This window comes from Tachysurus vachellii, chromosome 3, assembly GCF_030014155.1.
Source record: "Tachysurus vachellii isolate PV-2020 chromosome 3, HZAU_Pvac_v1, whole genome shotgun sequence".
NCBI lineage: Eukaryota > Metazoa > Chordata > Actinopteri > Siluriformes > Bagridae > Tachysurus > Tachysurus vachellii.
Genome location: NC_083462.1, coordinates 18,757,020 through 18,770,758, shown reverse-complemented (window position 1 = coordinate 18,770,758; position 13,739 = coordinate 18,757,020). Strand labels below are relative to the sequence as shown.

General features: G+C 40.2%; 1 protein-coding gene across 1 annotated transcript; it reads left to right on the top strand.

Moving 5' to 3' along the window:
* Positions 1–1,686: 1,686 nt before the first annotated feature.
* ttbk2b (tau tubulin kinase 2b) lies at positions 1,687–12,899 on the top strand. The gene is made up of 15 exons (XM_060866136.1): positions 1,687–1,884; positions 3,868–4,008; positions 5,386–5,533; positions 5,843–5,916; positions 6,237–6,377; positions 6,549–6,653; positions 6,789–6,854; positions 7,011–7,103; positions 7,279–7,404; positions 7,501–7,658; positions 7,741–7,936; positions 8,101–8,312; positions 8,618–9,065; positions 9,266–9,915; positions 10,321–12,899. The coding sequence occupies exons 2-15, from the start codon at positions 3,940–3,942 to the stop codon at positions 10,613–10,615; spliced, it is 2,781 nt and encodes a 926-aa protein (XP_060722119.1). The 5' UTR covers positions 1,687–1,884; positions 3,868–3,939; the 3' UTR covers positions 10,616–12,899.
* The last annotated feature ends 840 nt before the right edge of the window (positions 12,900–13,739 follow it).

The following is a 13,739-nucleotide window of genomic DNA, read 5'->3' as shown; positions in this document are numbered from 1 at the left end:
TCTTTCACTGTCGAGCTACTATTAACAGTACATCCCTCTAAATGGAAGTTGAAGTGTGAGAGCTTCTGTGTACTGGTTTTTGGACCGATAAGTAGTATTTCTGTCTTATCAGAGTTTAACAACAGAAAATTACAGCTCATCCAATCTTTTATCTCTTTAACACACTGTTTATTTGGACAATTTATCTATTTCATCTAGTTTTGATGAGATATATAACTGGGTATCATCAGCATAACAATGGAAAATAATCCCATGTCTTCTAATGATGTTTCCTAAGGGAAGAATGTATATTGAGAAAAGCATTATAATATAAGTCTGATATTAATCTTAAACCTTTGTATAATGTTAATCTTTTTGTTTAATCTTTTTGTACTTTTTGCAATATTTCTTATGTTCTGTAAAGCTGCTTTGAGACAATGTCCAGTTATGCTGCCACTACCATGTTTCACTGTAGGTGTGATCTCTGGTTTAAACTTCTAGGAATTAAGTGGACTTTTAAATGATTTTTTTTTAAACTGTGGTGCCACTTGTCTTGATGACCTTCACTCTGTTCTATGGAACATTTTGGAAATTCTTTTGTACCCTTCTCCTAACTGATACTATTTCGACATTGAGTTCCTGTGCATGCTTTATAAGCGCTATTAACTCCACTATAAACTGCTCTATAAACCCGTGCAGAAACAGATGATTTTTATTTGTGGTGAATCAGAAAATGTAGTTAAATCTGTTCACAGTTACACAAAGGAGCACACTGACTTAACCAGGTTACTGTATGTATTTTCTTTGTCCTATAATGTTCCTATTTGCTTGTCAGTTGACTTTTGTTCTCTATATTGCATTAAAAGTGACCAAAGTAAAACTATCAAGTGGTTTCATTCTTTTTAATAAAACAACTGTTTGAACATCTACATTACAGCACAGTAAAATTCTTTCTTTGTGAAGGTTGGGGCTTCACAGTTGGGATATGCAAAGAAAGAATTTCTATGAATTAAGTGGACTTTTAAATGTTTTTTTTTTTTGTTGAGAAAGTTCTTCCATCCAGACACCCTTTTTCATAGTCCAGAAACTGGTGTCTCTTAGATCTTCCTACAGCTCTATTAATGTTGCTAATAGGTTTTCCTGGCTTCCTTGATAAGTTCTCTTCTTGTTCTTCTGTCAAGTTAGGAGGAACGTTCATGTCTTGGTGATGTCACAGTGAAAGCTTGAACCCCAATCCCCAGATCAGCATCCCAGAGCATTAAGGGCCCTGCTCATGGGTCCACCATTGATAGCTTGGCTTCTTGAACCCCGACCTTCTGATCGTCAACCCAGTAACTTAACCACTGAGCCGCCACGTCCCCATGTTGTTGTTTGTTTTGTTTTTTTCTGGAGTCTGAACAGCAAACGATTCAAACAATTCAAGGGACATAATTAGACCTAAATGACCTTAATTAGCTTTTAGAGTAAAGCTTTAAAGTTACACAAATTCTTGCATTTTTCAAGGTAAAAGATCAATTTAGTAATTAATTTAGTACTTTTTATATGCAAAAATAAAAATAAAAATAAATACACAGTGAAATGCACGTGTAGGTATATCAGTATTACAAGTAGATAAATTTTTATGTATGATTATGAAATTCTGGTGAAAGGAGTCTGCGTGACGTCACAGGCTAACAGCAGCGCGCGCTTCACGCAGGGATGAGGCGACTTTAGCGACGCTGCGAAACGCCGTCAAGACACGTTTAGTATTCTTTTGTTTTTATTTTCCCCCCGCATATTCTTTTTATATTTAATTACTTTGTGCAATTACCATGCCACCTTTATCGAGTCGCCACGGCATGTGGACGCCTTAATAATGTTTTCAAGCGGTACCTCGGGCTCGGATTGCGGCAGCTGCAGATGAAGGTAAACGCTAGTCATTATTATTCCTTGTTCCTACCCGTTTTGTGGAAAATCCCGCGTTCCTCGTTAGGATTGGTTGATAACACACATTTCCCGAGCTTCGATTGGTGTTTAGTTCGTATTTACAAGATTTCAACAAATCAGATGCGTTGGATCAGAATATCGTTGGGAAAAAAATCTCTCAAGCTAACTAACTAACTAATACAAATCATTTTTGCTAAATAGGAATCAAATGCGAAAATAATTTTTTTTGTGAAAATAAACACGGGTTAAGATCCACAAAATAAACTGCATAATGAAATGGTATCTAATGAAAATAAGCAAAAATAAAACACACGACTAGCAAGCTAGCATTCAGTGCTAATAAACGCTATTTAGTAATACTAGCTAGCCGGCTAACTAGATATTTAATGTAGCTCTATAAGTGCGTTGCCAAGGTTACGCTCATAAGAACGAAAGTGGAACGCTAACGTTCAGTTAGCTAAACACGGCTAACAGTAAATAATAATAATAATAATAATAATAATAATAATAATAAGACTCGCGTCAGAATTATCTAGCTGTTGTGATTTTAGCCTGCGACTGTGTGACCTTTAATACTTTCACGTGAACTAAAATAGAGAAAATGTCCACAAGCTGCGGTGTAGAGGATGATTGCTTTGTGCTGCAGTAGTAACTTATCAGCAGGCTTCATGCTGAACAACAGTCTGTGGGTTTTTAGGGGTTTTATTTTGTTACTGAAGCTGTTTTGGCATCAGAGTCTTCACTAAGTTCAAGGCGAGTAAAGTGATATTTCACGTGCACTTCCTTTTTTATTTGCACATTTTTTTTAGTTCTCTGTGTGGGTTGTGACTTTTAGGGTATCTTGGCAGTCAGGGGTATTTAAATTTGGGTTTGGGGCAATTACAGTTGACAGAGGCATTTCTTTTTAGTAGTTAGTGAGTACGTAGGTTTGGTTTTGGGGCAGTCATTAGTCTTTGGATGGTTTTGGGGGAATCAGGGATCAAAGTGTGTTTATATTTTGGTTCTGAGTTAATTAGCAGTCAAGGTGATATTTCTGTTTGGGTCTTGGGGCAGTTAAAGATGACTGGGTGTTTAGTTTTGGGGCTGCTACGGTGTCTGATATCTGTTGCAAAATTGTAATGTTAAACCTAAATGATTTTAGTTCAATTTGAATTCAGTTTATTTAAAAAATTGTAATATTGTGAACGAGCTTATAATAAAATATCATGTCTACACCTTTCTTGACCTTTTAAGGAGTTTTGTGGGCGTCGCTATATGCAAATGAGCTGTGCGCTTTGCATTTTATTTGTCATTGTTTACGTAAGCGAGCATGAGGGAAATCTTTAAGTCTTTAGTTTGGGTCGTCTTATGCGAAAACAATAACACCGAACCTTTGTGTAACGTTTTGTGTAATTGACCTTATGTGTTTTTCTTGAAATTTAACCTGCAATATAAAAGCAGTAGAACACTCGGGGTTGTGTTGACGTGAAAGGTTCTATGAGCTACATTAATTAGCAGCCTCACTAATTACCAACACTGCAATAATAATTACAGTAAAAAGCCATTTCAGGTTGAACCACTGAAGGAATTAGTAGCTGTAAAAGTATAAAATACTTCCTGTGTTATCTAAACAATTTCACTGTTAGTTCTAGTGTGTAATGATTATTCTACCAGCATTGATTAGTGATCTGTTTGGATCCACAGCCGTAGCGAATGTTTTATTCTAGCTTGCTTTACAGATAATTGTCAGTGGATATGTCTCCATTTGGCTTTAGCAGCTTTGTTCTGTGCCCTGCGTTAGTCTTGGGACTAAAAATCAGGGCAGTGTCCTTAAAGAGGTCTTACTTTTGCTTCTCAAAAGGGACAAAGTATTAATAGGTCCACGAGTTTCATTAAATGGTGAACGTGATCCAGTACATCTTCTGTGATGAGGAGAACTCCTCTTCAAAACCCAGTGTGTTTATTGATTCCTGTGTCTTTCAGTGAGAAGCCTGTGTCACTGATGCCGGATGCTGATCGCCTCTGGCTGTGCTCAGTCCGTGAGTGAGCACTAAGATGAGCGGAACAGGAGAGCAGGCCGACATACTGTCGGTGGGGAATGTGGTCCGAGACCGATGGAGGGTGGTGAGTAGGGCCTACAGCGACCCCCCCTTCACAAAAAATCCTCATTCTCTTCAACTCACGATATACATATTTCCATAAACGCTAATTTTTTTTTTAAAACTATAAATGACAAAAATATTAGTACCAACGGATTTCATTCATATAAAACAATTTGCCCCCAAAAAGTGTTTACTCACCTGATTTTTACAAGCTTCAAGCTTTAGACTGGGAATCGTGCAAATGTTATCAAACTGCATATCAGGCACAACAACCCGAGCAAAACACCTTCCTGGAATAGTTCTGCTTTCTCAGTCCAGGCTACAAGCCGAAAAGAGCAATTTTTAAGAGTATCCAATTGGCAGAGCACTTCCAAAAACGTCTTTTTTGCTGGATAAAAACACTGTCGCCAAAACGTAGAGAAAAAGATAGGTTGTTAAATTAAATGAGGATGTAGACTTAAAGAGATGAGGAACGAGGTCACGGTAACGTAAGGGTGACAAGATCATTTCTAAAGAGTTTTATGTTCCTGTGAACACAATGATAATGATATAAGGACTTTTAAGGTCAATGGGACTTGTGGGAAGCAAGAGCAAAATGAGTCCACAGACAGATTGTCTAAATGGTTAGAAAGGAAAAAATTCCGAATGACATCCTTCAAGCTCCAAGTACAACAATTTCAATTCGCATCATCTGTCAGTGTCTGTCAATGAAAACCGCTTCATTGCAGAAGACCCAGGAGGTCTTGTTTACAAACCACAGACCTTCTTGCAGAACATGATTTGGACTGATGAAACAAAATAAAGAGTTTTCTGAAAAATCCAATCAGCTGTACAGTTAATAGAGGAGGAAAAAGCTTTCAATGAAATGTGAAAAGAAACACTTATGAGGTTTCTGAGTTACTTGAATCTGTGTGGGTTACAATGAAGTCTGAAGGCACTTTGGAGTGGAATATACAGCTCAGTGTCTGAAAGCTGTGCCTCACATCAGGACAACAAACTGAATCACACATTAAACAGCATCTATCAGGAACAAAATTGTATACAGCACTTTCTTAACATATTAAGTAAAATGTTCAGTTGTAAATTTAAAGTAAAGTTTCTCTTCTAATTAATACAAAACATAAATGTAATTAAATGTAAAACACAGAATATTGAATACCATTTGGTTTGGAGAATATTGAGGCCATGTCTGTAAATTGTTTATCACATTCAGCTCACTGCAGGTGTACAAAGCTGCACCGTCAGCAAAGGCTGGAGACCCAGACTGTTTATTTTTAATCTGGTGGCTTTACTTGCAGCTTGTTGAAAATGACACACGTGCGTATACGTATGTTCGTCATGTAGTATGAAGAGGAATACAATTCTCCGTTTATTTCCCCCTGTGCATCTTCTCCAACAGATCAAGAAGATTGGTGGTGGAGGCTTTGGAGAGATCTATGAAGTTCTGGACCAGCTGAACCAGTGCAACGTGGCTCTTAAAGTGGAGTCAGCTCAGCAACCCAAACAGGTCTTAAAGATGGAGGTGGCTGTTCTGAAGAGGCTCCAGGGTAAGAGAGTCTAGTAGATTCTCATATCTCAGGTGGAAATTTAGAATAATCTGTGTCTACATGATCTATACCGCTAGCACAGAAACGTACTGTTATATCGGAGAGATCAGTTCAGGATGATCCCCAACCTTAGGTTTAGTATCCTATATAAATATATATATCGTTTACCAGGAGCAGCTTTGGGTTGTACCTGACTCCAGGACACAATAATAGATGAAGAGACACTTTAGCATCTGTAACATCTTTCCATGTTTAAATCAAAAGGTCATGAAGGCTTTGCAAACTAACATGCTTGGCGTTTGTACACAGGTAAGGACCACGTCTGCCGCTTCGTCGGTTGTGGACGTAACGATCGGTTCAACTACGTAGTGATGGAGCTTCAGGTATGTAACTAAAAATTTAAAAGTTTAAAATATCATGGTCTTAATCGACCATTTAAAGGAACACAACCCAATGGTGAAAAAAAAAATGAAACAAAAAACAAGCAGTGGTGTGCTGAGGAAAAACAACAAACCCGAAAGAGCTGCTAGAAAAAAGAAAGTTGTCTGGATTGATTCAGTTCAGCAGTGCCTTGTTGTTCTGTGTGTGAGAGCCATTGTGTATTATTGTGTTAAACTTGGCATAAAGTTATACCCAACCATGTTGTTTGTAGGAATTGACAACCGTTTAGTCGAATAACCCTCTGACTAATCTGTAACCTCAGGGAAGAAACCTGGCCGATCTTCGGCGCACGATGAGCCACGGGACATTTTCGCTGTCCACCACTCTCAGGCTCGGGCGACAGATTCTGGAGGCTATCGAGAGCATCCACTCAGTAGGCTTCCTGCACAGAGACATCAAACCGGTGAGCAATGTTTCATTTCACTGTAATCTGCAGATTTTAATATCATAACATACAGTGATTACAGTTCTACTGAATTAGTGCTTAGTGACGTCGACTCAGAGACCGCGTAGAGCGTATCGTCTCATGCCGTGCTCTTTATAAAATCTGAGAAGCTTTTATTTTCCTTGCCAGTCCAACTTTGCTATGGGACGACTGAAGACTACTTGCCGAACGTGCTACATGCTGGACTTCGGCTTGGCACGGCAGTTTACAAACTCCTGTCAGGAAGTCCGTCCGGTAAGTGGTCATTTTTCTTTTTTATAACAAGTATATTGTATATATTCTTGCTCTTGTATGTCTTTTATTTTATATTATAAGAATTATATTATTCTTGTATTTCTTTTTGATTTTATCTGTCCTAATTACCCAAAGCCTCGTCCGGTGGCAGGATTCAGGGGGACCGTGCGCTATGCCTCAATCAATGCTCACAAGAACAAGGTATATAATTTCTATCGTTTTTTACCCATCCATGCACGTTTCTCATACCCCGAACATTCAGTTTCACTTTCAGGTCAATTTCAGTACACTTTTACCCAGTCACTGCCGCAGGCTCGATTTATTTCCTAACACGTTCTTTCTTTTTTCTTCACACAGGAAATGGGGCGTCATGATGACCTGTGGTCTCTCTTTTACATGCTTGTGGAGTTTATGGTGGGTCAGCTTCCCTGGAGAAAAGTCAAGGACAAAGTATGTGACATTTCCTCAACACGCGTTCGGTGCATAAATCAGACTTTGAAGCTAATCGAAGACAGCAAACGTTTTTAAAACGTTTAAACTAAGCGTGCCACTGAAAAATAATTTGCTAATAATGGAGTTATTTATTTCTGTTATTTTGTTAATCCTGTTTTTCTTTTTCATTTAGGAGCAAGTGGGGAACCTGAAGGAGACCTACGACCATCATCTCATGCTTAAACATCTTCCTGTAGAGTTTAGCGTTTTTCTCGACCACATCTCGGGCCTGGACTACTACACTAAACCAGACTATCAGGTACTTCACCAGATTTCAACGTCGTGTACGACCGAGGTGTTCGATGCTTTCAGTGCGTCAATACAATAAGAAATAAAATACCGTGTTGTGTTCCAGCTCCTGATGTCCGTGTTCGAGAACAGCATGAAGATTTATAATGTCTTGGAGAACGATCCGTACGACTGGGAGAGGAGTGACTCAGAGGAGTCGCTTACAGTCGCTGCTTTAGGGACCACTGGCCAGCAGCTGACTCGACTCACACCAGCGTACTTGGGGTTTGTGTACTACAAGACAGCGCTTAGATTAATACAGAAGGTCCTGAAGGTTATATTATATAACTGCTAAATATTCACACAGCATGGCCAACGCCTCTGTGATACCGGGTGACATGCAGCGTGAAAACACAGAGGATGTCCTTCAGGGCGAGCGGCTCAGCGAAGCAGACAATTGCCCGCCGATCCTGCCTCAGCACGCTCACGGAGCTGACGTATGGGAGGAGATGGAACGTAGCCGAGAACGCAACCGCAATCACGTTCAACCGCAGATTCGAAAGGTAGTAAGAATGAAAAATTGGACGGGATTTAATTAACTGAAAACGCACACACACACGCACCACACAACACACACACACATCACATAAGAACGTCACATACACACATGAGCGTCACATACTCACCGGTGCTTTTGTAGATAAAAGTCTGACTGTTTCTATACCAGGTGGCCAGCGAAGATGAGAGGAATAAAGAGGGCAATCAGAGCCCCAGCAGCGGCTCGGCGCAGGCCTCTCCGAGGCGGGTCCACTCCGAGACCTTACTCATCGACCGCATGGCTCCGCTATTGAGGAGGATGCGTCACAGTCACAGCATGGGTCTGGATAAGAGACTGACTCCTGAACCCAAACCTACTATTGAACGATTCCTGGAAGCCTAGTCAGTGTCACTACAACACACAAAGCTTTTTTTCTTTCTTTCTTTCTTTCTTTGAGAGATACGAGTCACAAGGCCCAATTCTCTGATATCATGTAACGTATCTGGTTTTATTACAGCTTTACTAATGAGCTCACTAGTGAAACTAATCTATCAATAAGAACTCGTGTCTTACTCAGTGGTCCGTGACCCGTTCTTTGTATTATAAGCACAAACGTCGTTGACGGTACATTGTTTTTCTTCCTCCAAGGTGTCATGTGAGATTAACGGTACCTTCTATCATATTCGCTCATTTGTGTTATTTACAGCTTGGGTAAGCAGCGACCGGTCATACCACAGGACAGGATTGGGTGTCGTCCTGAGCAGGGTTCTTTAGAGGACGAGGAGGGGGCAGCCAGCAGCGGTTATGTAGCAGTGAACCTCAGCCCAGTCCCACAGGAGGGAGACTCTCAAGAGTGGGTGCTGGTTGAGCTGGAAGGAGGAAGCGGATCAGCATGCTCGAAGCCTGACGAGGAGGAGCGCTCCACCAGCCCCCTGGCTCTGCCTCGCACCTGGTCTGATCCCCTACCTCGGCGAGCCAGCAGCCTCAGTGGCTCCGGAGAACTCCAAACTGCTCTCTGTCACACCGTACCTCCGTTTACTCGCCTCCCCGGACTGCCAGGTCTAACAGGGATTTCTGGCATCACGGGGCTGAGGAGGCTGCCTACTATTCAGCCAGCATCTATTGTGCACATTAACAGAAGTCAGCTAGAGCAGGTTAGTGCTCAAAATGTACATTGCTTTGTGTCTTTGTGTGAATCTCTCTTTTTTTTTTAAAAAAAAATCTAGACCCAAGAATAGAAAGTTAATAAAATGTTTCTTTAGCATTTATGGAGTAAATGTTTAAATGTTATTAAAGCAGAGTGGTCCAGGATGTATGTACAAATAAATCTTGTTCCCATCCGTCTTGTCTGTAGTTATCCAGCACCTTACCAAAATCTATCCACCTTCAACAAAAGGGTGAAAGTGATCCAGTTCAGGACTCTCCAACACTCCCTGCGGAAGACGACTCCAATCATCCCCCAGCTGATTCCCCACCCAAAACCTCCTCCCAACCTCCTGCCCCAGCAAATGACCATCTGAGCCTTGCCAAACCAACCGAGAAAGACTTAGAGAGTGACTCGGGTTGTCCCGATGTCGGCCCTTCTACGACTCCGAACCATGGCGAGACCACTGGAGACACGGTCGACGCAGGCCCCGCCTCCCCGGTCCCGGCGTCTCCTCGGGAATTGTCCCCGCGGGCCAGCCGCATTCCTGTGCGTGACCCCGACTCCCCCACTAGGAGGAGTTTTGCCCCCCTATCACCATCCCTCTCTTTATCATGTGAGCACTTCCCATCAGCTCTGCTACGTGACAAGTTCTCCTTCCCCTCAGAGCGAGGTTCTCGTGCGTCTGACTTCCAGGGTGATGATCTGCTCTCGCTCTCCTCCTCCTCTAGCCCACTGTCCAGCAGGAGCAAGATCCCCAGGCCCATAAGTCCCACGTTGGTTCCAGACCAGTTCTCTGCTCGCTTCATGCCACGTCCACCTCCCGGAAAACCACCCCTCCGCCCAGGGGGAGAAAACAGGTTAGAAAACCTAACTAGCAAAATGCTGCAGATTATTAATCATGTACACTTAATACATTTAACAGAAAGCAGCTCCAACTGTAATATGCTACCATTGCTATAGTAACAGCTTAAACAAGGGAACGTTCATTTAGCATTTTTGGAATGAGTCAAGAAAAGACAAAAGAGGAAACACTGTTTTGCACCACAGTAAAGTCTTCAGGACAGGAATCTCTCTGTAACATGACAAGCTCCATTTCTTAAGTCTTGTCAGCTTTAAAAGAGAAAACAATTAGACTGTTGAGGGAAAGCTGCAATAATGTAAGCACTAAATTGTATCATGAACGTTTCACGTCACTGAACGTCACGGGATGGTAACACTAATAAAGTATATTAACTAAGATGATACACTGTGTTTCGTTCTAGGCGCAGACGTTACCGTATCCGTGCCAGCAGCACCAGCGATACGGATCTCCTCGACAACCTCTCCCAGCTGATGCAGGAGAGAGGGGGCGTGGCCGTATCCCGCTACCAGCGTACCACTTCCTCCATACAGCGCTCCTTAAGCTCCTCCCCATCTCGCTTCGAGGGATGTCACGGCATTTTAGGCTCGCCACCGTCACGGATGTGCGAGGTACGAGTCAAACGCGGCGTCGGTTATTGTGCCGGAGGCAGAGCAGGAAGCCCTGAGAGCAAAATCACTAATAAGGTGAACAAATGAATGATGAAAAGTCTTACGAGACAATTTGACGGACCAATGATGATTTCATGGATTTTAAAGGACTCAGTTAATCAAGATCCGCTTTTAAAACGGTAATAATGAGGTTGGAAAAAAACGAACGGATAGAAGTGCGAAAAAGTGCGTGGCACGAAAGAAAACGCCAAACGGAAAAGAAAAAAAAGCCCAACAGTGTTGGTTAAAATTACTTGAAAGCATTGTATATAAACCATTTGTTCATACCTCTGACATTCCCATACCGCACTCCACTTCTGACATTCGACTTTTCTTATTCGTTCGCTCTCCATCTCATGTACCCTCCTGTGGAAACGTACAAGCTCGAGGATTTACGTTCAGATTCCCTGAGGAAATGTTCGGTGTTTACTCCCTTCATCGTGCACGACATGGCTATCAGATACAGAAACTCTATAGCTACCTGTTTAGCTTTGTACAATAGCATCTCCATAGCTAATCAGTCACACGCCGGTCTCCGTTCAGTCACCGCAGAGAGATTATGCAAATCACAGACTCATCAGAAACATCACATGATCGATATATTATACGACATTATATTATATTATTATGAAATACAGCATACGATATCATGGTCAACTCTGGCTTCAGGCTTTGGGTCACATTTACAAACTGAGTGACACCAAAATAAAGAAAAAAAAAGAGCTCTGTGAGGGAGTTTTCAGCTCCTAGACCTAATAAGGAGTGAAAATGTGAGCTAATAGCTAGTTTAATAGCTAATTTAACATCCAGCCACCAACGTGCGCTTCCTCTGAGACACGTGAGGCTACAGGATCTTGGATCAACCGGTCGTTTTCTCTCCTCTCGTCTCTCCCGTTATACCCACAGTCTAGAAATTTTCCTTTCTTTTTGTGGCATTCGGGAGCAACACGGCCGGTCGTTTTCTTTTAGCTACAAAACACACACCTTATGCAAATAGCTTCTGTTTTATTTTCAAACTGTTTGGTATACAAACATTTACTGTAGGTGTGACTGTGACACAGTCCTCACCGGTACATGTTTAGCTAGATTAAAAAAAAGAAATCACAGAAACCTAGTTGTAAATAACAAACAAACAAATAAAAAATGCTACGTCACTACAAGACAGCTGTGACTAGCGAAGACCTGCGTTTTCACAGGAGTGTATCATAGACAGTACACTACATGTATAGGGTGCCAATATATTTCTATCGTTTTTACGTCGTCGCTTGTTGATGTGTCATTTTACTCCAATGTTTCAGACATGTACTTGAAATCAATTTTTTTATATTTAAAACTGTGGAATAAACATAGTATTTTATTTTTATTGTTTAAAAAACATTTGCAAACACATTTACATGATTTTGTTTTACATCAATTCTTCCTGTTATATATTTTTTTTTACCATTTTCTTTTATTTGTCTCTCGCTCTACCCATCGTTCTTTCTGTGTGTGTATATATATATATAAACTAACATTGTATGTATAGTCACATATGTTACAAGCAAGCATGTGTATATATGTATTTCAGGGAATGTACGTACTGTAAACTACGTTATATCTCATAGAATGTATTTATTTATTTATTAGACGTGTTAAAATGACAATGTAGCCCAGCTCTTCGTTATCTGAGAGGGTTTTTAATCTTTCCGCCCGCTCTTCAGAACGAAAGCTCTCGCCGGTTAATACGTCCGTACGGTGGATCAGCACTGTGGAGAGAAGCTGTCGCTGTAGCACTCTGATGTTATGAACTAAAATCAGTGCGATAAAATCGATTCCCAAAAAAAAAAAAAACAAGCTGTATGTTATTATTAATGCTCGAATGATGTGTGTATTTTGCATTGTACTGAAACGTGTCCGGATGGTGAACGAGCGCTGCAGAGGTGCATGACAGATGGATTTCATTATTACAAATAAGATCAAATCAGGATTGTTTAAAAAAAACTCATGTGGTCTCGTTCACATCGGTGTAACGCGTTCATCCTGCTGTAGCTGTGTGTGCTGTGGAGTCAGGCTTAGCGCTTTTCTTCTCGATCTCTCAAAGTACGTATTTGCTTTATTTCCATCAGTAGAGCCCAGCTATATATATGATATGATATATATGATATGATATAATAACACAGCTTACCGTTTAAACAATGTACAGAATCCCATGTGTATATAGATATAAATACGATTAAAAAAGCTTCATGCTTCATGTAATGTATTTTGCTAACAAACATCATTGTTACCAAGAAAGGTCACTACATTGGAATGTAAATGTATTCATATAAACATAATAAATACTGACGTGCAAGATATCGCTGCTCTGTGGTCGTGATTTTTATAAACCTTCCTCACATTTAAATGGAATTTTTACGAAACAGGTCTTGTTTGGTGTTAAACAGGTGATTGGTGTGTTATTGCATCATAGATGTTGAGAGCCAATCAGATTGCAGCATGCAAATGAAGGTCGGTCAAACAAGATTATTCAAAGAAGGTGTGGTTCTAATTTGCATATTCAGAGAATATATATAATTTTTTTTTTTTTTTTTTTTTTTTTTTTTTTTTTTTAAGCGTAGGAGCTTTTTTTTGTTGGATGATATTTCCTAACTTGTAAAAAGTAAAATAGTAAAAAAAAAAAAAAAAAGTAATGATTTTTTAAAATTTATAGTTAAAAAAAATAAAAAAATCTAAAAAATGTGTACTTTTCAACAAAACAAAAACAACAAAACAAAAAACAACAAAATAAAACCCTGCTTACATTATGTACATCTGAAAGATTAAAACCCATAAAAAATAACTTTGTGTCTGGAGTCCAAGTCAAACTTTATCAATTTCCTGATCTGCATCTCGAAGCCAGAACTCTGACTTTACGTTCAATAATATTTGCTAGAAGCTGAAAAAACTAGGAGACCAGAGCTTTCTTTAGGCTTTAAGACTTAAAATCCTTTGGAAACTTTTCTATGAAAATATCACCTCTGCTATTGTAGAGAAAAACAGAAATAGTGATGGAACTCTACACATTATTTAAGTCCTGAGTGTCTACTTTCATATGAGCTTCATATTAACACCATTGTGGAGTGAGACATGAGGAAGACGTTCAGTCATCAACATGGACACGATAAAAACAGGAGAAATTAAAATATTTTTGGGC

Bases quoted from the DNA above. Each gene is read 5' to 3' on its own strand.
- ttbk2b (XM_060866136.1), top strand. From the start codon at position 3,940: ATGAGCGGAACAGGAGAGCAGGCCGACATACTGTCGGTGGGGAATGTG. The intron at 6,378-6,548 runs GTGAGCAATGTT...TTTCCTTGCCAG, and splicing joins TGCACAGAGACATCAAACCG to TCCAACTTTGCTATGGGACG. The intron at 6,855-7,010 runs GTATATAATTTC...TTCTTCACACAG, and splicing joins TCAATGCTCACAAGAACAAG to GAAATGGGGCGTCATGATGA.